Genomic DNA, 22,702 nt, shown 5'->3' on the forward strand with positions numbered 1-22,702 from the left:
GATCGTAGTCGACGCACCGGGCGCGACGCCCGCTTGCACCATCGACTTTGCCCTACCATGATGCATGTAGGGTTAGGTGAAAAGGACAATCAAAGGTACCGCTTTGAGGTCGTCCCAGAGCGCGCTGGCGTGCGCCCACTTTTGCGCCGCGGCGTCGGTCGTGTTGATGGCGAGGTGCCACGTCGCGCTGCCGAGGACACCGAGCAGCGTGCCGTCCAAGCTCCAGACTTTGGTTGTCTTGTCGATTGCGCAGGTTAAAATGCACGCGACGGGCGACTCGACGAGCGTGACGCACTTGATGGCCATCGCATGCGCTTGCCACGCACTCGTCACGGGCGGCGCCGGCACGATTGGCGCCGACGTTGTTCGGTCGACGGTTGCGGCAGCTACAACGCCCGTGATATCGCTCCCTATGGAAGCGACGCATCACTTACTGTCGTCGCCGTCCCGCTCGATGCGGCGCCGCGGGTTGTACGACTTGGACGTGTGCGGCAAGAGCGACTCGTCGGCGGCGGCGATTTGGTGCTGCCGCAGCACCTGCAGAAACGTTTCTCAAACAATTTATCATTTTTTTGAAAAAGGGACGGACGGGGTAGAGGTCCCAGCAGCGAAGCATGCCGCTAGAGTCGCCCACATAGACGAGCTGTCGGCCGCTCGTGATGCCTTCGGCGACGGCGTCGCCGCCGAACGGGTCGTAGAGTGTGTCCAAGGTCGCAACAGAGGCCGTGGGACTACCATCCAGTGAGCGTCGTTTGTCAACTACATTTCGGTTTGTGTACCTCGTACTATCAATGGAAAACTGGCAGAGACGCGTGGGATGCGCTGCAGGTCGAACCGAGTGCAGCACAATCATGCCGTTCTCGTAGCCGCTGAGTACGATCGGGTGCGGGTCTAGAAACGCGACGGCGTTGACCTCGACGCTGTGTTCACTGTACGCTTGCTCCAGTAGAAAGTAGACATAGTCCCAGATTTTGAGCGAGCCGTCGGCACTGCCGGTTGCGACGAGACCCAGGTGGTACGAGTAGGCCATGCACTTGATGTCGGCGCGATGGGCTTGTGCAATGCAGCGCATGAGGGGCTTCTTCGAGTCGTCGTCGTAGAGACGAAGCGACCGGTCCCAGGACGCCGTGAGCACGACCTCGTCCTCCTTGCAGTACAGCATGCACGACACTTGGCCCGAGTGGCGCGGGAAGCTCTTGAGAAGCGCGCCGTTGAGGTAGTTGAAGACGAGCACGTCGCCGCCGAGCGTTGAGAGCACGAATTTGCGCTCGCGGGCGTCCAGGACCACGTGCGTAATGTCGCTACGACAGAGGCCGCGAAACACATGCAACAGCGTCCCTTTCTGTGCGTCCCAAATCTGAACGTCTACGAGGGTTACGTTCAACTAGACCACAAGGACAAGCGATTGGGGCCCACCACGGTCGGTCGTTGTGAGGAGCGTCATCGTGGTCGTGTTCAACAAGATCGCGCTGGACGCATAGTGCTTGGGCTTGAGCCGGACGCGGTGGATCCATTTCAAATGGAAGCCCGACGCGAGGATCGTGGCGCCGGTCGTGAAGAGCGTAAACGCGTTGGGCTTCCACGGGTACCTAAAGAAAGACAGATAGATAGATAGATAGATAGATAGATAGATAGATAGATAGATAGATAGATGATATACGTACTGGCCGTTGCCAAAGCGGAAGGTCTGGAGACACCGGTCGTTGTCGTCCATGGACACGAGGCTGGTCATGTTCCACCACTTAAAGTAGCCTAGTATCAATGTATCAGCTGAGTATCAAGTTTGCGAGCAACTGCCTTCGTCGTCGAGGCTGATGGCTTGACCGAGTTGCGGGATCGTTTGAATGCACAGGATCGGCGACGTGTGTCCCGAGAGCTTGAAGATGGGCGCGATGCTGAGCCCTGAGACGTCCCACCCGAGCATGTCTCGCTCGAACCCTATTCAAAACCCACGAAACTCAATGCACAACACTCAACACAACATTGAGGACTACCCGTACTCACAAACACCGAGTCCGAGTGTTTGACGAGCTTTCGGACGCCGCGTTTGTGGCCACGCCGGGTGCTCTTGCACTCCAAGCTCGCGGGATCCCAAATTTTGATGAGCGAGTCCATCCCGCAGGACACGAGCGTCTCGTCGTTGACGAGCAGCAGGTCCTGGGCCATGTCCTTGTGCGAGCGCAGCACGTCCGTGCACACAGCACTGCACGACTTCTTGCTCTTGGCCACCACCTAGAGACCACATAGTTAACGCGATCAATGTATCAATGTATCAGTTGCCCTACGCGCCAAACCAGAATCGCATTGTCGGTCGCGAGCGAGAAGAGGCGGGACGCCGCGGGCGCCCACTCGAGAACACGCTGCGGGTGCTCCGTGCTCGCAACGTACACGGGCTCGGGCGCCTCGGTCATGAAGAGCGCGTTGGGCTGCCAAAATGTCAGCTTCAAATCGCCGGCCGCGATCACGAGCAGATCCACGCTTGCGAGGTACTTGATGACCTACTACGCGTGAAGCCAAGGGCGCGTGGAGAGAGGATCGACCTGCACGGGGCTGCGCTCGGAGCGCACTTGGTCCTGGTCCTTGCGGTAGCCGTGTTGGTAGCAGAGCGGGTGTAGTTCGTGCAAGAGCGGCAGCGTGAACGCTGGCGTCGTCGGCTGGTCTCCCGTTCGCGGCGGCTCGTTCTGCTCAATCGCGCCGCTCTCGGCGGCCAGAATCGCCGACGGATCAAACACCTGCTCGAGTCAGCCTCCACGTGGCCTCAAAAACTACCTGAATCACGGGGCGCGAGCTCTCAAAGGCAAAGATGCGCTTGAGCTCAGGGATGTACTGCACGCAGCGCGGCTGGCGACTGCGGTCGTCGGTGAACAAGCTGTTTTCTTCGTAGCGCCAGTCGCGCCACGCGAGCTCGTCGACCGACGTACGCATGCCGACGTCAATGAGCGCGCTCGTAAAGTCGTCCCAGAGCATCTTGCCATGGCGCAGAATCGCAATCTCGTGAAAGAGCTCGATGAGCTCGTAAATAAGAGAGACGACCGTCGCGTCGGTCCACTCGAGCTTGTCGAGGAGGACGCTGACAAAGTTGCAAAGGTCGACGCCGCCTTCGTGCGAGTCAAAGGCCTCCTTGAGTTCGCTTAAGTCCTCGACGCGCAGCCGCATCATCATGTCGAGGCACGAGTTGGCCTTGGCCATGGCTCGGGTGTCGTTTCACGCTCTGGACCCCGGGGCACCAGTGTCTCGACGCCTGGTCTCGCGATCACGATTTCTCCAAAAACGGTGTCGGAGGAGGACTCTTGTTGAAGAGTGTGGTTGCTCGTCGCCTTCGTATTCAAACGGAGATACCATGACATTGTTTGGTGCCATTTTTCCTTTGAAGGGCCGCGCACGACAGCCTACCGTTGTGAGCCGCGCGATACCACCGAGCGTTGTATCGAGGTGCTAGCGTGGGAGACTATACTGTTGTTGTTGAACTGAGTTTGACGATGCGTTTGTGTCGACAGAAACTCGACGCTATGCCCTTGACCGTGGTCGTGGCGGTCCATTCGAGACGCTGGCCTTGGCGTGGGTGGCGTGTGCCCCGGGGTACATGCACGAAACGGCATAAAAAGCCTGCTATGGAAGCGCCGCACCCGGTCGAGTCGACGTCGCGCTTGGCAGCAAGGACGCTGGCGCTCGTCAAAGTACATAGTTTAATTCACCGACTGGCGACGATGGATGATGATGATGATTTATCGCAGGAGTCGGACGCGCGTGGGCCGAGCCTCGCCAAACACGCCGACGTCATGACACCGCGTCCGCGCCGCGCCATTGCATCGGCCGGCTCCACACGCCAAAAGCCGTCGTACGACGACAACTTGTCCAAACTCTCCATTGACAAGGTGTCTCTTAGGAAACCACCGGCAGCGACCATGACCAAAGGGCATTTCTTCGCCAAGCTTCAAAAGCGCAAGGAGCTGCTGCACCAGGAGGCGCCACGTACGTTGCTTGACGGCCAAAAGATTGTGCGAGCGAGATGACTCTAGTTGACGCTCGCCCGTCGGCGCGCAAGCCCTTCGTGGCGTCGAAACAGGGCCCGGCGCCCATCGCGCCGTTCGTCGAGGCGCCGCTGGCCCACGACGTCGGGTCGGCCATCGACACGCGGGGCCACGCCGCAATTACGAGCTGGCTCGATGAATTTCCCATGGAAGAACGCGACTTTTTGTCGCCGACCAACTTTTTCGAGCTCAAAACGTCGCAAGCGCGGCGGCTCACGGACGGCTGGCCGACGCCCCAGCGCCTCCGCATCGCTGTCGCGTACACAGCACTGACGTCGCTGGCCGCGCGCCACGCGTCCATTCCCCCACGCTTGCTCGCGCAGTGCCTCGAGTACATCTTTGATTTGTCGCCATTGGATTTGGAATGTTGGTGCTAGGGAGCTCGCGCCGGCCATTTATGCCAATGCCTCCGACTTTGACGACGCCCAAGACGCGATTGATGAGAACCCCTTTCTCTTCTACTACCAGCAAGCGACGCTGCAGCACGACGTACTGCATGGGCGATGGACAATATGTCTGATGTATTCTGGACGCGTCAGGTCGTCCAAGCCAAGATACGCGAAGTCGAGAGGCTGGAAGAACGCATCGCCGAGCTCAGCGAGCAATTGGACGACTATCAATGCAAGCAGAAACGCAGCATGTCCCACGCCGTCGTCGGTCGCTTCAAAACGAGCCTGAACATGTTCAAAGCCAACCACGTCGCGCCCCAAGCACCCACGTCCGCAGTGGTTGAGCACCACCCCGAAAACGTACAACGCTTCGCACCTCGATTTTTTCTATCGTTTTATATACTTTCTTAGCGACTCCCGACCGAGACCGAGATCTGCGCCTACTTTAGTCTCATGTCCCCCGAAGCGCTGTCGTCCATGCTGCATCGACTGTTTAAAGACCCCAACATGCCGTCGCTGACGCAGACACTGGCGCACCTCGTCGATGAGCTGGACCCTGGTGCGTCGACGACGAAATGCAGAGGAAAGTGAATGAGGCATGGGTAGACCAGCGCGAATCGTTCTACCACGCGTACCAAAAAAGCATGTCGGCCGACGAGCTCTACAACTTTATCGTACGAGCTGCTGCACCGACGACGACGCTGTATAGACATGCAACGACTAGGCCAATGAAATCAACCAGCACAACCAGTACCTTCGCGACGCTACTGTGCGCTTGACCAAGAAGACGCCAACCGGGCTCTTGTCCGAGTTTGTCTTGGGCCTGCAAAAGCATCTTCTTCTCCAGGACAAGGCCGCGCCCCCGCTGGCCGAAACCAGCGACTCGGCGTAGACCTTACCGGCGGGCGTTTCACAAATCATGTGTTTTTTGTAGACTGACGGCCGTCGAAGCGTTCATTCTCGTGCACGTCGAGTCGTTCATGGCCCGTCTCACGACGCTGCGCCAGGACGTCGGCGAGAGCTCGCTCGTGGAAATCATACCGCGGCATGCGCAGATTCGGAATGACGTGGCCAAGCTGCTGGAATTTCTCATCCTGCTCGAGGGCGGGGACCCGTCGTCGCTCCTTGAGGGCCTGGACGACGACACGTTTGATGACGGCAACAACGCTGCCGCCAGTGACAAGGATGAGGACGACGAAGACGATGAGGACGACGACTTGGACGAGCTCAAACCGGCGAAAAAAACGCGTCGAAAAACCAAAAACGACGGAGCGCGGTCAGCAGAGCCTCGTTCAGGTCGCGGACGATGCCCCTCTACGACGTGTGCACGACGATCTCGGCCTTGGTGTGCGAAAAGCTCATGCAAGACGCCAACGACAAGTCGCTGCAGCTGCAGCCGCTCAAGGTCTTTACGCGGCAATACTTTATCCGCGTCTACGGCCTCAAGTCGCTCGCACTCTCGCACATTGCTTCGTTTCGAACGGCGCTCCAAGTGCACTGCAAGGTACTAACTATTACAGCTAAAATCACGCCCCTTAAACCGACATGGTGAGCAGGAAAACCCGCGCGTCGGTCTCTTTCACTGGTTCCTCGGCCTCGACGAAGCGCGCACCATGAGCGCAGAGCTCGGATTTGCGTTCTTCAAGTCGCTCATCAAGCACGTCATCTACACCATGACCAAGGTCAAGAGTGCGACCATGAACCAGATCGAGTCGGCGCCCATCACGACGCTCGAGTCACTCATGTACGCGTGGAACGATCTCATTGGCGACGGCTACTCGAGCAAAGATTCAACGGCAAAAGACGCGCCGACCGGGACGTTCCGCGACAAGAAGCGCCTGATTCCTGTGCCGAAAGCGCTCGAAGTGTGCAAAGTTGCGTTCAACGAGGTGTTCGAGAAGGACAGCTCGGTGCTCGCAGCGATCGACGACGTCCGGTGTGCGGGGACACCGGCGCTGCCGATGGAAGATTTTCTCATGCAGCTCATGGACGCGTGGTCCGAGGCGCTCGAGCGGCTCGTCGTGGAGCTCCGGCTCAAGTTTAAAGATGCCGACAAGAACGGCGACGGGACCATGGACTTTGAAGAGTTTTTCGCCTTTCTCGTTACCGCCAAGATGCTCGACACGACCAAACTCGAAGTGCCGCCTCCTTGATGGATAGATTGATAGATTGATAGATTGATGATTTTCGATCGCGTAGGACGCACGCCGCGGGACGCAGCGCGACGGCGCATCGGCGACGGCCATGGCCGACATGCGCCACACCAACGCCGTGCGGCACAAGGCGATCAGCATCTACGACAGTCTCGCGAACGACCACAACATCATCGACGAGACGCATTTCGTGTCGTACATGCTCGGCCAGCTCCTCAAACCCACGGGCCGCAAGACAGACGACGAGAAGCCCGAGACAGCACGCAGCAGCGACGAGACGGAGGCCAGCCCGTCGCGCCGCCAGGACGAGCGACGGGCATCTCGGACAAGCCACGGAAAGGAGTCGCCGCCGCGCCGATCGTCACGGGCGCCAGTGAGCGAACAAGGCGACGACGACATGTGCGAAGACACGTAGTTGAGTTCAATGTTTCAAGTCGATGTACATCGAGTTTAAATCCTGTACACGTCGAATCCAAGTCTCGGACCATGCTCGTTGCAAGATGTTGCGGACCACACTACGCACCGTCGCTACGGTGGCGCTTGTGAGGTCGGGACGCACACGTTTGGTCCCCAGATTCACTCGCCGTCAGCGCTGCGATCAGTGTGTCGAGAGTCGCGACGCACGTGATGTCGCGTGCTTGGTCGCCGTGCGCTCGAATGTACTGGATCCGCTCGGCTTCGGTCGCTTGGCCAGGAACTTTCCGGAGCTCGTACGCGTTCGACCAGTCGCTGCATTGAAGCGTGAGTCGATCCGCGTGTGCGTTGGCCAGCGCTCGAATGTCGGCGCAGATCCGAGTGTTTCGTTGGAATTGAGTCACAACCCCATTTTTCAAGAAGATGGCAGCGTCCATGCACTGGCTGCAGTGCGTCGGGTCCAGAGGCACATCGCCCAAGACAAAGTCGGCGACGACAGTTGGGAGCAGCTCGGGGCGGATCCCGGAGGCTGTAAAGACCGATCGGCAGAACGTCGCCAGGACCACCGTCATCTTCGCAAAGACCGGTACTAGGGCGAACTTTTGCGCCAACGCCCGAACGATTGGGTAGAGTTTGCGCCGGTTCGCGTCCAGCGAGTTGACGGTGCACACCCAGTGCGTCATGAAATCGGCGACTTTCTCGGGGGCAAGCACGACGAGCGCGTCGATGGTGGCTATGGCAAGTCGCACGATGACGTCGTTCTCGAGTGCTTCGTCGATGACGTCGGTCGCGTCATCGACCAGGAAGCTCGTTAGGATCTCGGCCGTCAATGGAGTCACCGATTCCTGGGTGACGAGCTGCGAAATGGCCATGATGGTGCGGAACGAGCACAGAATCCGCATCTTGGCCAAGAAGGTCTCGTCGCAGCGGCCAAGACGGTTCATGCAGACGAGGAGACTGTAGCCGCCCGTCACACTCAGCGCATCGTCCCACTCAAAGAGGTCGTCCATGTCGTGTCGGTCGATGAGGTGCACGAGTGCATCCATGTACGGCCGTTGGGTTATCGCAGGCTGGACCTCGAGCGCTTGGAGCAAACAGAGCGGTATGTGCTCGAGCTGCCAGACGACATCATCGGTGCGCAAAGTGAGAAGCGTGTACGTGGCTCGGCAGCGGTGGTAGAGAAAACTGTCGACGACCGAGACGAGCGCCGGCGGCAGTCGGTGGCCGAGCCAGTGGTTGTTCGTGTCGAGGGACGCGACGTCGTCAAGGTACCACTCCATGATCAAAAGGTTTTCGTCGATCGAGTTCTTGGACCACGTGTCCTCATGGGCCAAGACCTCGTGCCAGCACAGCTTGAAGAACTCGCACGCAAACGGCTGCCGCAGCGGCGCGCACACGCCAGCGTCGACTGCCCCCGCAAGGCTCACCAAGAGCGAGGCTGTCTCGCGCATGCTTCGCCTGACCCAGCGCTTTAGAAGCCGGCGCATCGCGGCCGCTAGCGCTGGCCAACCGAACGCGGCCAAGCATTGGTGGACCATGCGCGCCGCCGTCTCGAGCGACAGAGATGCCGAGAGGGCGTCGCCAAGGAAGAGATCTGCGAGGGCCACGTCACGGCTCGCCACCAAAGCGTCCATCATCAAGGTCTCGTGGTCGGGAGGGAGGTAGTCGATTTCGTAGTTGATTTCGCACGTCTCTTGGTCGATGTAGAGTCTCGACATGCTCTGGTAGACGCCGATGGTGCCGCGGGCGAGGTCGTGCGCACTGTCGAGGCCGAGGCGCGGTGCATTCGCATCGAGAAGCGCGCTCGTGAGAAGCGGAAGCGCTACGTCGATACCGACAACCCCCGCGCGGGACGCCTTGGGCCAGAAGAAGATGGCGTGCGCGGCGCAGACAAAGTACTCGGTGGCCTGCGGCGCGTCGAGCAGGAAGGCATTTGCACTGCGTCCGATCACACGGTCGGCCACGGCACGCGGGACGTCGCACGACGGATGCACGACGCAGGAGGCCACAATGTTGCGAAAGTCTCGGGCCTCTTCGTCCGCTTCGTCCTCGTCGTCGTTGCCGGCTTCGAACCGGACGAGCGCCACGTCATAGGCGTGTGTCGCGAGAAGGACATGCACGAGCGCGGCGTCCGCCGGCGCCAAGGCCTCGAACGTCAGCGTTGGGATCTGAATCGGCCGAGCCACGCGCTCGATGAGCGGCAAAGGCGCGGCTGCGATCGCCGTAAACGCTGCCACGCTCTGTTGGCGCGTCACCGGTAAGATCGACGTGCTGACGTCGTCGACGTCGACGCCGACCAATCGGTGCACGAGCGTGACGCGGCAGCCCGACGTGATGCGCGTCGACGTCACGATCGCGTCCCTGTATGTCGCTGCAAAGCGCAGCGTGTGCTCGCACGGCGTCAGCGGCACCTCTGTCGCGTGGCCATCGAAGGCAAACGTGAGGTCGCCGCCGCCGAACGCACTGGGCAGCACGAGGAGCAGCGAGCCAATGGTATTGCAATCGTCGGCGGCGGCCGAGCGGTCGACGGCCAACGGCAGGAGCGCGTCGGCAGAGCCCTCGGTGTCGATGCACAGGTGCGTCGGGATGGCGACGACGTCGGTGGTCGTGAGGCTGAGGCCGTGTTCGACGACGTCGAGGATCTGCGATTCAAAGTACCTGTCCCACGCCTCTTCGTCGTGGACGGTCATGTGCTTGGCGGGCACGAGTATGGTGCGATCGACGGCGTAGCGCGTGGCGAGCTGCTGCAGCTGCGCCGGCGTCGGCGGCCATGCGAGGCAGCCATCGACGCCGGCCACGGAGATCTCGGGCACGCGCTGGATCGACACCGCGTCGGCGAAGACGTAGTTCGAGGCCGCGCGCAGCTGCCGCAGCGCCACCTCGTGCGCGGCGAGGCCAGGGTGGATCGGTCCGTCGACCAGGCGCATCGGCTAGGCGTTCTGTCGCGCGTGGATTGGTAGTTATTCTACGAATGAAATGCATGGGAATCTTAAGATGCAATTGGATTGGTTAAAAGTCCGAAGTGTCAGCCGCATGTAGTTAACTGTAAGCTGGCGTAGCCACACCACTTGAGGCTACCGGTAGCATGCGCTGACTTGAACCCTGGACTTGAACACTAGTAGCATGCGCTGACTTGGGCCCTGGACTGGAGCGGCATATACCACAAGTCGTGGTGGTAGATTTGAGCCGCGAAGCCATTCCCTCTCCTACCTCGTGTCCCACCAAAACGACCGACGCAACCACAACCCAGCACGTTGAGATCTTCCACACGATAGCACTGCTGTCGCGTGCAAATTCGGTACCTTCAATCAATCAAACGTGTTCGCGTTGAAATCAAATTAGCAAAAACTAACTCAAAGACTTCGCATACGTAGTGCTACGCCTGAATGCGTGGGAGTTGGCACCAGCACTTGGTCGTTGGGAGTGAGCTGCGCACGGAGAGATCCATCCCGTGGTGGACCCCACTCGCCGAGGGTTAGCTCGCTCGAGGTCGTACGCAGGCTCCATTCGGTACCTTCAGTGCGCCAATTATCGTGCGCAAAGGTGCTGGGGTTGACACGCTGGCTGGCGCTACTTGTATCAACCTCTCAACCAATCTCAAGGGAATCGTAGAATTTAACGGCGACGAACTGGTATTGATGGAAATGGCGTGCGAACGGTAGGTGCTAAATACGCACGCGGCTGTGCACGAGCGCGCGCAATGTCTTTTTTATCCGGACGCATGGTTGATACACAGTCATCTTGATACTTTTTGAAGCAGTGTCCCCATTCATTATCAACTGGCTTACAGATTGCATTGGCGTACAGACCACCAGGTCCTCGCCGTCATCCAATCGCATTAGTCATGCGTAGCCTTCAACTTGATAGTATGGTTGAATGTGGCAACGCTATAGGTTGTACTATGTACCAGAAAACCTGCATTGGATGAAGCTATCAAGGTATCAGGGAACACCACATGGTGAAGTGCAAGGAGGGCTTGGCGACCGCACTCTTCTTTTTTCTTGAACCAACGCCCTTGCCATGAGCGCCGCCATGAACCAGAGCATTTACGACATCTCCTTCCCGTTGCATTCGCTCGCGACGACCGAGACGCCCGAGGCGAGTGCGACCGACGACCTCTGGCAGCTGGACGCGCCAACGTCGATCGACCGAAGCGACAAGGTCGGGGCCACGAATCTGCGCGCCGTGCACGACATGCGCATGTCCGACCTTCACAACACGCCCGTCTACATCCAAGCAATGGCACCCGCCATGCGCCCCGACCCTCGTCCTCTCCCCGCACTTGCGTCCGTGCACTGCAGCGTCGCCGTCGCTGTGTAGATTGTGTAGTTAAGAAGGACGCTACTATTTGAATTCAGCGTTATTTGTCGGTTATTACATGGACAACTTGCACACTTTTGGACAATACCCAAGTGGTATTCACCTCCTTGGCGAATAGCGTGCGATTTAGCGTGGCTGGAGAGAGTCGTGGGTATCTGGACCTCGGCCTCGAGCACAACTTGTCCACCAACAATATATTTTATAGCGAGTAGAGCGGGTCCTCCTATACTGTCGGTTTATATTAAATCCTAAAATTCCACCGAGCAAGCGGTGCCATTGTCCTTTCGGTCGTCTTCGGTGCGGGTGATGACAAAGCTGTCGTTGGAGCCGTCGCTCATGTTGAAGCTGCCGTCGGTCGACGTGCGCTGCCGGTGAAAGCTCGACGAGTCGCTCTCCGAGTCGCTCCCGACGCCTTCGTTGAAATTCTCCAAGTGGTTGAACTTTTGCGCGATCGTTTGGCGGTACGGCGCCGTGTCCGTCTCGACCGACGCGCGCGCGACGAAATTCACGAGCGGGTTCGTCGCCACCTCGTACCCACTCATCGCGCTCGTGCGAGGCAGACTTGTGTTGCTCGAGCTGCTACGCGGCGAGATCGGCAGTGCAAACACTGGCGCGGGCTCGGGCACAGCGTACATGGGCGGCGTCGGATGATGCGTCGACATGGTCGTCATCGGGATGGCCACTTGCGCCGGCGGCGTCGACTGTGCCTTGGTGGCGTAGTGCCCGACATCGTCGTCGTCATCTTCTTCGCTCCGACGCTTGCGAACAATGCAGCATGCGATACCAATAATCAGGAAGAGGCCGACAACGCCACCGCCAATGCCGCCGTAGAGAGCCCAGTTCGTCGACGACGGCGGCGATGTCGTAGGCGCGGCCGTCGGTTCAGCGGTGGCCGAGCTCGCGTCGTCTGTCGGGGCCGGCTGTGTTGTTTGATCTGAAGGGCGCTGGGTCGGTTGCGTTGGCTGCGGTGGCTGGGTCGGCTGGGTCGGCTGGGGCGATTGGGGCGACTCAGTTGTAGACACGGGCGCCGTCGTCGTCGTGTTACCGGTACCACTGCCGGAGCCCGAGCCTGACGTCGACGACGACCATGCCGCACACTTGGTCGACGACGAGCAGAGGCCAAAGAAGTTGGTATCCTTGCAGGACACAGTGCCCGAGTCAGAGACGCTCATGCAGGCGCCGCACGACGTCGACGTCGATCGGTCGCATGTGTCGCCGGACTCAGTGACGCATGTCTTGTTCCTGCACACGGCCGGCGTCGTCTTGGCGTTGCCTACAGGAGGTGCTGCATGAGGCAATGGTGGATGCATGCGGATGGGCGTACTGGCAACGAGAAGGACCAGCGCTGTCGCTAGCTGCAGAAGGAGCTTCATGAGGAGCGGGGTACTTTCTTCGGCGACCTAGGCGCGCTGTAGAGAGTTGGCGAGTTTGCAACGGCGTGCTCGTCGAGGAAGTCACCACCTGGTAAACCTCCGTGTTGCGATCTTTAATCCGGATCGGCATAAATTTGACTTGGTTTTGATATGCAACAACCAGTCTAATTTCGTGTACTTGGGATTTCTATGTTGGCTTTGGGTTGCAAATGCATTTTCACGTCTGAGATGACTCCCGGTTCGCACCCCCGCAATGGTATTTTTCTCGAATTTCAATTCCAATAGACATGCCAAGTTCTTTTGATCCAATGGATTGAAATACTTTAACCGAGACGTTGAACTCGCTTCTCGCATGTGTCTCAAACAGTCTGTCAAGCCGTGTGTGCATTGCGAGCGCAACAACGAGTGGCCCAACAACCAAGTTTGTGGGTCTACTTCAGGGTCTACATCGTGCCGCAATAACTACCTCGGAGACGCGAGCTCGGCGCGTAGCCACTTGTACAAGCGCCATAAATTGGTCACAGGTAGCCTCTTGATGATGATGTGGTCGTTTGCTGTGGTGGCATTTATGATTACGAAGATTCACGCGAGCTGGTTGCTACGAGCAACATCAAGGCTGGGCGATCCGATACACGAAATGTACCGATCCATGGCGCTCGACCAGCTTCTTCTCCCCTGCTGGGTATTCGAGGAGAGGCTCGAGGTTAAACGAGCAAGTACAAGAGACAAAGTGCTGTGTGGAATTAGATAGAGCGCTCAATTTCGATGCCACACGTCAGGTCTCAGCATGTCTTTGTACGTCGTCTCTTGTCCAACACTGTCCACTCGGTCCAACGATTGACGTGAACCGTACGTTTGGGACGCTTCTGGTAAATAGTTTAACCGCAAATTGCGTTTATCGAATTGCCCTTCGCTTCTTCGCGCCAAATAAATGATCTGTCGAGGATTGTCGATACAAAAATTGCACGCGACTAGTACCAAGCCAGCGATCACTCGACTATCACCATGCTGCGATGCTCCTCGGCGATCAGCTACACGCGTCTGCCCATAGGACCTAGTAAGCTTCACGCGCGTGGAGCGTTGGCGCCGAACGAGATGTGAGGTTGGAGAGTTGGTCACGTGGGTGCTGCTGTCCGTAATCCATTTCGTTCCGTGACGTCGTGGTCCAAAGCAGAAACGATGCAAGCAGACCTTCCGCCCATGGACTCTTGACAGCTTGAGAGACTCGAGTCCGCTTGCACGACGACCTCTGGACATACTAGTATATATCACCGCGAGGGCGTACAGTGCATGAGGCTATCGCATCGAGCTTGGTATTTGAGCGGAGATGCAGCCGGACACCACAGCAATCACACGCCGGTGCTGTTGGCGACTGGATTCTATAATAACACAATCGCAAGAACGCTGCGAGAACGCGCAAGTTTCTCGTGTCTCTCCAGGCGACGCAGCATGAGAGCTCGTCGTGCGTTGCGAATGGTTTGGTATTTGGTGTAAGCGGCAGGGCCTGACTGGACAGGAAGCCGCTCGCTAACCATTGTACCCGCGGCAAGAGTTTGGTTGCAGTTCGCACATAGGAGTCTAGATTTGATACATTGATACACTGCGCCAACCCTCCTGTATTTTGCACAAGGAATTGATGTTTTATATTGAAATATGTACTTGGATTAGCAGGGACTAAACTAGCTGACGATCGCTTCGTAGAGCTGCTGGCGCTGGCGGAAGAGTGCCTCATCCAAGGTCGCGAGCGGCTTGACGCACGCCATAAGGCAGTTGAGGACAACGAGGCCGACGCAGGCGAGCGGGAGGAACCCAATGCCGCAGCTGACGCCGACGATGATGACGACGAAGAGACCGATCGAGAAGGACATGCTCACGAGGCTCAGGAGCACCAGCAAGAGCATGTTGCCGAGCTTGGTGCAGTAGCGCGCAAAGGTGCCCTGGCGGCGACTCGGTACCTCGAGCATCAACGGCGCTTGCACCGACGTCGGAAGAGCCTGCTGGCGGTCGTCGTACACCGGGGCATACATGGGCGCGCTCGGCGCGTAAAAGTACGTTGGTTGCTGCGTTTGGGCGACGACGCCGGTCGTGGAGAAGAATTCGCTCGTGAAAAACTTGGTCGTGCCCCGGAGGATCGCGCCAAAGCCGTGGAGGCAGAGCACGCTAAAGTAGAGGAAGCCGACGCCAAAGAGCGCGATCTGCGCCTTGTGGGCCTCGTCAACGGGGATGCCAGCGACGCTCGCATGCAGCGTGTAGACGCGGTGGTGGTGCGTGTACGTAATCGTCATGGGCTGGCTGGACGCGTAGGCGTCGTCCCAGTAGAGCGGGAAGGCCATGCACGCGACCGACGTCAATAGCAACACCAGCGGCGTCAAGCTAAACATGAGCGCGAGCGGCAGCTTGATTGCGACAAAGTAGAAGACGGCGAGGATCGACTCGGCCGAGAGCGTCGAGAGAGACGGCGAGAGGCGGTACCCGCTGCGGTGGTAGAGGCCGCGGCGTGGCACTTGAAAGTTGACCGTGATCTGGTCCTTCGTCGGCGCAATGCAGTTGTACAAGTACACGTCGCACTCGGCGAAGACGCGGACGAGGTGCAAGAGGAACTGCAGCACGAGCAAGCCGAGGCAGCAGAGCGGAATGAGTCCGACGCCGAGCGACCCGACCGAAACGACGAGCGCGAAGGCCAGCAGTGCCAAGACGAGGTTGAAGAGGTGGAAGAAGACGAGCTGGAACGTCAAGAGGCGCAGTGGACTTGTGAGTGCATACCAAAAGACATTGTCTTCGTGGTCGTCGCACGGCGGCGGCGGCACGGCGTAGTACTGGGGCGGCGCAGCTTGGTACCCGCCATACATGGGCACAGCAGCCGGCGTCGGTGCGGCCACTGGCACCGCCATCACCGGTGTCTTCTCCGTTGGTGAGAGCGCAGGATACATTATCGTTCAAGGAGGTTGACAATTGAAGAATGACTCGAAAGGCAAACTCTCGATGGTCACCTGCATTCTGATCGGAATGTAGGTTTAGGAATGTCGGTAGCGGAGTGTCGGTGGATCTGAGTATTCGTTTTCTCGTATCCGTCTCAAACTCGTAAAACACGTGTATAGACAGGTAGCAATCGAGTCTTTAGAGATAATTGGAATCTGTTTGGGACCAATCATGATCTGAGAACTTGGTACACACAGCGTGTGAGATGGCGACTGTAAGGTGGCCAACTGTAGCCAGATACCCTTTTCCTACCTGGCCCAAACGATCTTGACTCTATAAATGCAGCCTTGAGTACTTGAGTACACTACTACGCGGCCATCGTGACTGCCTAGTGTGCGAGACGCGTTTTACATCAAATGATTCTACGTACGGTAGCAACGGACATGCATTTCAACTTTGCATTCAAATCTGTGCGACCAACTCGATTCTTAGGCTGTGCTCATAACCCAATGGGTTCCGAAGCGGCGTCGGCAAGGCCTTGGGTTTTGAGCCACTCGGCGTTGTAGAGCTTGCTTCGGTAGCGGTCTCCGCCGTCGCAGAGCACCGTCGCTACGGTGTGGCCAGGGCCAAGCTTCCGCGCTAGCTTGACGGCACCGACCACGTTGAGTGCGGCGCTCGGGCCCACAAAGATACCTAGTGCATCATCCATGGAAACGCGGGTCGCAAGACATGCAACAAAGCACCGTCGTGGCGAAGGAGGTGGTAGGCCATGCGCACAATCTCGAGGTTGGTCACGATGATACCGTGGTCCATGACACCTTGCTTGAAGTTGGGGTTGCGCGCGGCAGGCCAATGCCCTCCGCAATCTAGTCATCAGTTGTAGTTGATGCGGAGCAGCGAGGTTTTTCATGCCGTGTCGCCGCTTGTCTTGGGAAGCATCTCCCAGCCGTTGGGCTGGACCGTGCTGTTAGTGCGCTTCGAGTTGATGTAGCCCGCGGTCGCGCCGCCCTCGGGGTCGACGACCCACACTTCAATGGCCGGATTCTTCTCCTTTAGAAACTTGGAGATGCCGCCAATGGTACCGCCCGTGCCTACGACGGTGCTGAATGCAAGCAGCTATGCTATCCTCTGGCGTACCAGACGCGGCCACAAAACCGTCGAGTCGACCTGCCGTCTGCCGCCAGACCTCGGGACCCGTCGTCTCGTAGTGCGCCTGGAAGTTGGCCATGTTTTCAAACTGGTCAGGTCCAAAATGCGTCGTCGGGTTGTCCGCGATGATGCGCTTGGCGAGGTGGTAAAAGTGGTTGGGATCTGAAAGCGGGACGCCCGGCTGGACGTGCGTCGTCGCGCCAAAGGCTTGCATGAGCGCGATCTTCTCCGTCGACGTGACCGCGGGCATCGTAAAGACGGCCTTGTAGCCCTTGGCCGCCGCGACAAGCGCGAGGCCGAGTCCCGTGTTACCACCCGTGGCTTCCACGACGGTGCCACCCGGCGGAAGGTCGCCCGACTTTTCCGCCGACTCGATCAAGTACTTTGCCGCGCGGTCCTTGACACTGCCGCTTGGGTTCAGGAACCTACAAGCAGCTGCTGTCAGACACGAGTCCAAATCGATACGACAGGTCGTCGTCGTACTCGGCCTTGGCGAGAATGCGGCAGCCCGTGAGCTTGGAAAGCGACGGGATCTCGAGCAGCGGGGTATTGCCGATCGCGCCGAGGATGGTCACGACCTCGTCCGACGTCGATGCCGGCTGCGAAAGCTGCTTTTGGGTGCGCTCAGACAATACGCCGATGGCGGCTCCCGTCGCCAGAAGCGCGAGGCCGCCGGCAGCGCGTTGCAAGCCAGCAGCGGTCATGGTGCAAACTCGACAATGCCACCTCGCAGTCATAGCGAGCGACCCAATCACAGCATTTCACACATTCCGCACTTATACCACGATTTACACACATACCAAATTCTGCTATTTTAATGTGAAAATCAGAACTGGAAACACCACGGTGAGATATGCAGGCTCGTGACTAAAAACACGCAGCTCGCATGCGAACGCGAGATGTCATTATAAAATAAATAATGCTTTGTATCGTATTTTTGTATTGCGATTTGAAACTGCATAATAAAAAGATACATCATATGACAAAAGTATTGACATGTGAATTGAAAAACAGTGTAACCGACGGGAAGCTCATTTCTGGAAAACGCCATCAAAGCAAGATGATGCTGGACGATCTCCACACGGCTACGACCGACCTCTTCCTCCTCCCCTGCCTCCTCTTCCTCGGCCTCTTCCTCCTCTTCCTCAGCCTCTTCCACCTCATCTTCCTCCTCTTCCTCGTCCATGTGTGGAAGCCCATGATGCTCTTCCTGGCTGAGAAGGGCCTGGCGACGAAGAAGAAGGTCGTCGCCTTGGAGGAGAAGCTTGCAGCGGACAAGGCTGGTGTCACTACCGCGCGCCTCGAGATCGTGGCCGCAGAGGCGGCGATGAGTCGCCGTCTCGTCCGCTCCGTGAGCGCCCCGGTGCTCCCGTACGAGCTGTCGTCGTGCAAGCCCGTGGCCGCGGTCGCTCAGAATGGCTACCTCGCTCGCAAGGCTCCGACCAAGACTGCGTAGCTTGCTATGTGCAGCGTAGTACGTGTGCTTTATCTATTTCATCTTTGAACACTCGCATGTGACCGCACGACAGGCAGGGCGACGGCAGAGTGCTCGATCCATGGTGCTTTAGACCATGAGGCCCTCGACGATCCCGCTTGCCTAGAGGTACACACAGAGGGACGTGATGGACAATATTCAAGTGGTGTCAAAATTGGCAGCTCTAGGGACGCTTCTAGTCTAGTTGCTTTACGGACGCACGACCAAGACGAGAAGCGCGTGCAAAATGAGGAGCGCGACGCATGCCATGCCACTCACAATCGCGAGCTTGTACTCTACCAGCATTATCATTAGCCATTAGTTCAGATCACACGCAGAAGGAAGTACCCAGAAGCTCGGACGAGACCGCGAGCGGCGCCATGGACCAGCGCACCGCCATCTCGGGGACGATGGCCACGTAGAGAGACGTGAGCGAGAGGCCGCAGAGCCCGAGGCCGTGGAGGAACAAGCCGTGCACGAGCGACGTGCGGAGGCAGAACCAGACGCCGCCCAGCGCTGAAAGGAGCGCGACACCGAGGGCGATAAGCGTCGCCGAAGCGTCCGACGTCTGGAATTCGTACGCGAGCATGTCGAGGACGCCTGTGAACGGGTGGGCCACCAGCACGTCGTCGGGGTACGTGGCGTGCGAGTAGACAAGCGCGATGCTGCCGACGAGCGCGCCAACAAGCGCGCCAAAGCCGAGCGCAATTACGAAGCGCAGGAGACGACCGAGGAAAGACCGCAGCGAGAAACCCTTGGCCACTAGTCACACGCACCCTTAGCCATCTCGAGTTGGAACGTGAGGGAAAGGTCTACCTGGCTCGGACGAGACGGCGTGCACCAAGAGTCGCTTGTCGGCGCCCGCGGTGCAGAGCCGGTAGCCGTCGTCTTGGGGCACAAAGGCCATGCCCGTGACAGCAAACGTATGCTCTTCAGGGAGTTGCTCGCGGCGCACCTTCTCCAAAGTGGCGGTCGCGAACGTTTGGACGTCGCCTGACGCGGTGGCTGTTGCGACGAGCTGGCCATCGACGCTGATGCAGCAGCTGCCCACGGGCTCGTTCCCGGCGACCGCGATCGCGGCGATCTGCCACTGCCACGACGCCGCGTCAACCTGCGACGTGGTCACGGGTACCCATTTGATGAGGAAGGCGTCGCCGCGGGGCGGGCTCAGCACGGTCATGAGGAATTGCCCGCTGGGCGCGAAGCGGACGCAGCGGAATTGGTGCTTGAAGACCGTCGGCGCTTGTTTGGCGCCCTTTGGCGGCAGCGGGACCGACTTGGGGTAGGCTGCAAAGCACGCGGCGAGGGCGTCGGCCTGGGAGAGCGAGCATGTGATGGCCGCGCCTTCGTGGAGCCACCAGAGGTGACAGGACGCGGCTTCGTCGCTCGAGACGACGAGCTGTCGGCTAAACGCGTCGACGTGGATCTGCTTGATGCGCTTCGTGTGGGCTTTAAACTCGCCGACAAGCTGCACGTACGACGTGTCACCGATCGCAGAGTCGCCGAGGACAGGCGTCATGTCGGGCGCGCCGTCCAGCGCAGGTGCTGTCGCCCAGCCTTTGGTTGTGACGTTGGTCGCGATGGACCAGCTACGAATGACGCTGTCTTCGCCGCCCGTGAGCAGAGTGTGGTTGCCGACGAAGCAGACGCTGGACTGGCCGCTCTCGGCGCCGGCAAAGTCGGTGCGGAACTTGACGAGGAGTGTGAGCGCAAAGGCCGCCTTGGTCTCTTCGTACGCGACCGCGTATAGCCAGCACGACGCGTTGATGCTCACGGCGAGGAGGCTCGAGTCTGGCGAGATGGCGAGGCCGGACGCAAGCTCGGTGCCCGTGTCGGCGCTGCCGAGGAGCGTGTAGCCGGTCGTTGCGGTCGGCGCAGCGTAGACGTCGACCGTGTTCTTGACGCCTGTGCGCGCCGAGCCACCGCCGCCGCAGATGGCCACGAGCTGCTTGGCTTGGCCGAGGCCCAGGATCGGGTACGAGACCTGCATGCTGCTGCTCCGCGGAATAGAAAGGGAAGATGACGAAGCCATCGCAGCCGATATAAATACGCCGAGCATACAAATACCGAGTGTATTGGATTGCGGTGACAAATCGAGAAACACATGACAAAAACGGGTGCTCTCGCGATATTTAATGCGTCTCTTAAAAGCATTTCCGAGCGCTTCATGTGACCTGCATAGTTGCAGCCTTGTCAGACATCCAGACCGATCGTCGATGACTACTCGGACTGCAGTCGTCATACGTACAATAGAGAGACTAAACCATCATCATCGGAACTACGTGGCTTACTAATCTATGTTTATAGTTTCTGAACTAGCACGTCCAGGGGGTATAACTACCAGGCTCAATCGCTTCAATGTCAATGTCTTGCAGCAGGTCATCCACGAACCCCGTGAAGCGGTCCATGTCCATGGGGGCGTGAGCTACCTTGGCCGCGCTCTTGGGTAAGCAGTGTCGATGGCGCCAGCAGTGGCCGCGGAACCGAGCGTTGGTGTGACAGCCGGGGACGATACAGGGGTGGCCACCGCCGTGGCCGACGCACTTTTGATTCCGCCGTGCGAGTTTGCTACAGCCAGCGACGGAGCAAAGCGGTTTGAGCTGGCTGTGCTGGGTGCAGACGCCGTCCTTGCGCGCGTTGCGGCTGCACTGTGGGTAGCAGCAGAGGAGCTTGCCGCCGTGCCGGATGCAAAAGCCCCGCGCGTACACTTGGTTGGAGCAAAAGTCGACTGAGCACTTTTTACGGTTGCGGTGAAAGGCGCACTTTTGACTCTCGCCGTCCACGAGCGCGTCGCAGCCCTGGAAGAGGCAGACGATGGGTGTTGTCGTCGAGGTCATGGTGAGAGTACGTGTGGTGTACTAGTTCTTGGTAGTTCTGTGGTAGGTGCCAACGCGGGCAAATTCAAATCTGACCAATGAGCCCGACTCCCTGCACCCCGCCATTCCACCGTGGAAACGTAACCAATTTTCCAAAAATTTGGAGTCCGTCGCCGCTGTCTCTCTCACGACACGGGGGTCCTAGGTTGTGCGACACCAATGTGGACTTGGATATCATTGACCATCGCGTGGGAGATCGCCTACGACGCTTGATGGATCAGCGAGACCAGTCCGACAATCGCAGGTTCATCGAAGTCCTCCGCGCAGTCTCTGTCCGACCGTGATGCTATGCGTTGTGCATGAGACTACGTTCTCTGCTTGTCTAAATCCAAGACAAACTTACGATTTCTGCTTGTCTGAATCCAGGACAATCTTTCAAAAGTTGGAAACAAAAACCAGTCGAAACGGGAGTTGACTCGGAGGTGCAAGCCATGGAGGTGCGGACTGCTTGTGAAAACTTTTGACCAGCAGTCCGTGGTAAAACGCTCATCCACGTGGGGTTCCAATGTAATATATGTAACGCAAACGAGCGAGTAGTAGAGATTCAGCACATGCCGATGCGATACCTTGACAGCGCATGTCTTTCAACCGCGGTACGTAATCCTTGGCCCAACTCGAGCGGCGGCGCGTGTTGGTCACAAGAAGAGCAAATTTCAAGCTTGCGTTGCTTCCGATGAAGGTCCGGCGTGCGTAGTGTTGACGAGGGTTGGCCCACGTCGACACCACAGGTTCTCTTCAGTGTAGATTTAGTTGATAACCCCACTGAAAAGCAATGTCCGTGCACCGCGATGGTGTTCTACAAGCTTTTGTGAACGTGTGGGTTGATACGTTCCATCGGTGAATTCAAATCCAGTGACGGACGAGACAGATTGCTGACGTTGGAGTCGCATTCATGGCTAAGGAGTCTCACTGGCAAGGTGACGCTGCTACTGGTATGCGTCGATGGCACTGTGCCGCGATCGAGATGCCGCCGCCGCTGGAAACAACGACGGCCTGACACTGCCACCACGCCCCAGCCTAGTGACTTCTCTCCACCCGCTTCCAGCAACTTCGCGAGAACGCACCCAGGGGTCATCCAGTTTTCTAGCCGGACGTTCCGGCTAGCAAAACGGAATGGGAAAGCGTTTATCGTGCTGAGGTATCGACGACACCGTACTGTATATTGAAACGGAAGTTGTACCACTATTGTCATTCATTCGATGACATCGCTCCGGTGTGTGCTTCCTGTAGCATTGCTGGTCTTGTTGGCCGGCGATCGGGTCTTGTGTCCATCTCAACGAAGGCAACATACACGTGGTCATCGATCTGAGGCATCGTCGTAGCTCTTCTCCACAGTTTTGGACGGCTGCATGGTCCAGCCACCAGATCTAGCTAGTACTATCGATGTGGAGCTCATTTTTACAACTGATACTCTTTTCATCCGAAGGGCGCAGTCGCCCAGTTTTCCGGAACGAATGCGTCCACGTGTTGGCGCGTTGCGCAGCTCGTTGTGTGTCTTTCAAAAACCATTACGCAAAGCCCACTATCTGTCGCGATCGCGAGACAACATGCAACCGCGTAACACAAGTGCTTCATCTTTTTTTGATTCTGAAAGGCCAATCTGG

General features: G+C 58.3%; 10 protein-coding genes across 10 annotated transcripts; 3 read left to right on the forward strand and 7 right to left on the reverse strand.

Annotated features, from left to right (window-relative positions):
* Positions 1-72: 72 nt before the first annotated feature.
* SPRG_13526 (hypothetical protein) lies at positions 73-3,234 on the reverse strand (the record flags this gene model as incomplete). Its single annotated transcript, XM_012353122.1, has 11 exons — positions 2,770-3,234; positions 2,541-2,732; positions 2,286-2,498; positions 1,995-2,232; positions 1,798-1,938; positions 1,665-1,752; positions 1,417-1,589; positions 780-1,365; positions 590-731; positions 435-537; positions 73-386 (listed from the first exon to the last, which is right to left on the reverse strand). The coding sequence occupies exons 1-11, from the start codon at positions 3,187-3,189 to the stop codon at positions 73-75; spliced, it is 2,610 nt and encodes an 869-aa protein (XP_012208512.1). The 5' UTR covers positions 3,190-3,234.
* A 377-nt stretch (positions 3,235-3,611) lies between these two features.
* SPRG_13527 (hypothetical protein) lies at positions 3,612-6,988 on the forward strand (the record flags this gene model as incomplete). Its single annotated transcript, XM_012353123.1, has 13 exons — positions 3,612-3,677; positions 3,735-3,853; positions 3,887-3,972; positions 4,020-4,362; positions 4,409-4,520; positions 4,571-4,780; positions 4,832-4,979; positions 5,027-5,094; positions 5,145-5,308; positions 5,355-5,567; positions 5,717-5,924; positions 5,977-6,558; positions 6,620-6,988. 13 exons carry the CDS (start codon positions 3,612-3,614, stop codon positions 6,986-6,988), a joined length of 2,688 nt encoding a protein of 895 aa, XP_012208513.1.
* Positions 6,945-9,943, reverse strand: SPRG_13528 (hypothetical protein). The gene has a single exon (XM_012353124.1). The coding sequence runs from the start codon at positions 9,912-9,914 to the stop codon at positions 7,089-7,091; it is 2,826 nt and encodes a 941-aa protein (XP_012208514.1). The 5' UTR covers positions 9,915-9,943; the 3' UTR covers positions 6,945-7,088.
* Positions 9,944-11,007: 1,064 nt separating this feature from the next.
* On the forward strand, positions 11,008-11,307 carry SPRG_13529 (hypothetical protein; the record flags this gene model as incomplete). Its single annotated transcript, XM_012353125.1, has 1 exon — positions 11,008-11,307. The coding sequence occupies one exon, from the start codon at positions 11,008-11,010 to the stop codon at positions 11,305-11,307; it is 300 nt and encodes a 99-aa protein (XP_012208515.1).
* Positions 11,308-11,495: 188 nt separating this feature from the next.
* On the reverse strand, positions 11,496-12,752 carry SPRG_13530 (hypothetical protein). The gene is made up of 2 exons (XM_012353126.1): positions 12,632-12,752; positions 11,496-12,580 (listed from the first exon to the last, which is right to left on the reverse strand). The coding sequence occupies exons 1-2, from the start codon at positions 12,678-12,680 to the stop codon at positions 11,556-11,558; spliced, it is 1,074 nt and encodes a 357-aa protein (XP_012208516.1). The 5' UTR covers positions 12,681-12,752; the 3' UTR covers positions 11,496-11,555.
* A 1,607-nt stretch (positions 12,753-14,359) lies between these two features.
* SPRG_13531 (hypothetical protein) lies at positions 14,360-15,610 on the reverse strand (the record flags this gene model as incomplete). Its single annotated transcript, XM_012353127.1, has 2 exons — positions 14,360-14,617; positions 14,660-15,610. 2 exons carry the CDS (start codon positions 15,608-15,610, stop codon positions 14,360-14,362), a joined length of 1,209 nt encoding a protein of 402 aa, XP_012208517.1.
* Positions 15,611-16,030: 420 nt separating this feature from the next.
* SPRG_13532 (hypothetical protein) lies at positions 16,031-17,463 on the reverse strand. The gene is made up of 5 exons (XM_012353128.1): positions 17,232-17,463; positions 16,737-17,173; positions 16,512-16,690; positions 16,343-16,465; positions 16,031-16,292 (listed from the first exon to the last, which is right to left on the reverse strand). Exons 1-4 carry the CDS (start codon positions 17,450-17,452, stop codon positions 16,391-16,393), a joined length of 912 nt encoding a protein of 303 aa, XP_012208518.1. The 5' UTR covers positions 17,453-17,463; the 3' UTR covers positions 16,031-16,292; positions 16,343-16,390.
* A 345-nt stretch (positions 17,464-17,808) lies between these two features.
* Positions 17,809-18,204, forward strand: SPRG_13533 (hypothetical protein; the record flags this gene model as incomplete). Its single annotated transcript, XM_012353129.1, has 2 exons — positions 17,809-18,031; positions 18,068-18,204. 2 exons carry the CDS (start codon positions 17,809-17,811, stop codon positions 18,202-18,204), a joined length of 360 nt encoding a protein of 119 aa, XP_012208519.1.
* A 143-nt stretch (positions 18,205-18,347) lies between these two features.
* On the reverse strand, positions 18,348-20,230 carry SPRG_13534 (hypothetical protein). The gene is made up of 3 exons (XM_012353130.1): positions 19,039-20,230; positions 18,571-18,984; positions 18,348-18,518 (listed from the first exon to the last, which is right to left on the reverse strand). Exons 1-3 carry the CDS (start codon positions 20,210-20,212, stop codon positions 18,433-18,435), a joined length of 1,674 nt encoding a protein of 557 aa, XP_012208520.1. The 5' UTR covers positions 20,213-20,230; the 3' UTR covers positions 18,348-18,432.
* A 307-nt stretch (positions 20,231-20,537) lies between these two features.
* Positions 20,538-21,059, reverse strand: SPRG_13535 (hypothetical protein; the record flags this gene model as incomplete). Its single annotated transcript, XM_012353131.1, has 1 exon — positions 20,538-21,059. One exon carries the CDS (start codon positions 21,057-21,059, stop codon positions 20,538-20,540), a length of 522 nt encoding a protein of 173 aa, XP_012208521.1.
* Positions 21,060-22,702: the final 1,643 nt, after the last annotated feature.

The sequence above is a fragment of the Saprolegnia parasitica genome, assembly GCF_000151545.1.
Source record: "Saprolegnia parasitica CBS 223.65 unplaced genomic scaffold supercont2.115, whole genome shotgun sequence".
NCBI classification, from domain to species: Eukaryota; Oomycota; class Saprolegniomycetes; order Saprolegniales; family Saprolegniaceae; genus Saprolegnia; species Saprolegnia parasitica.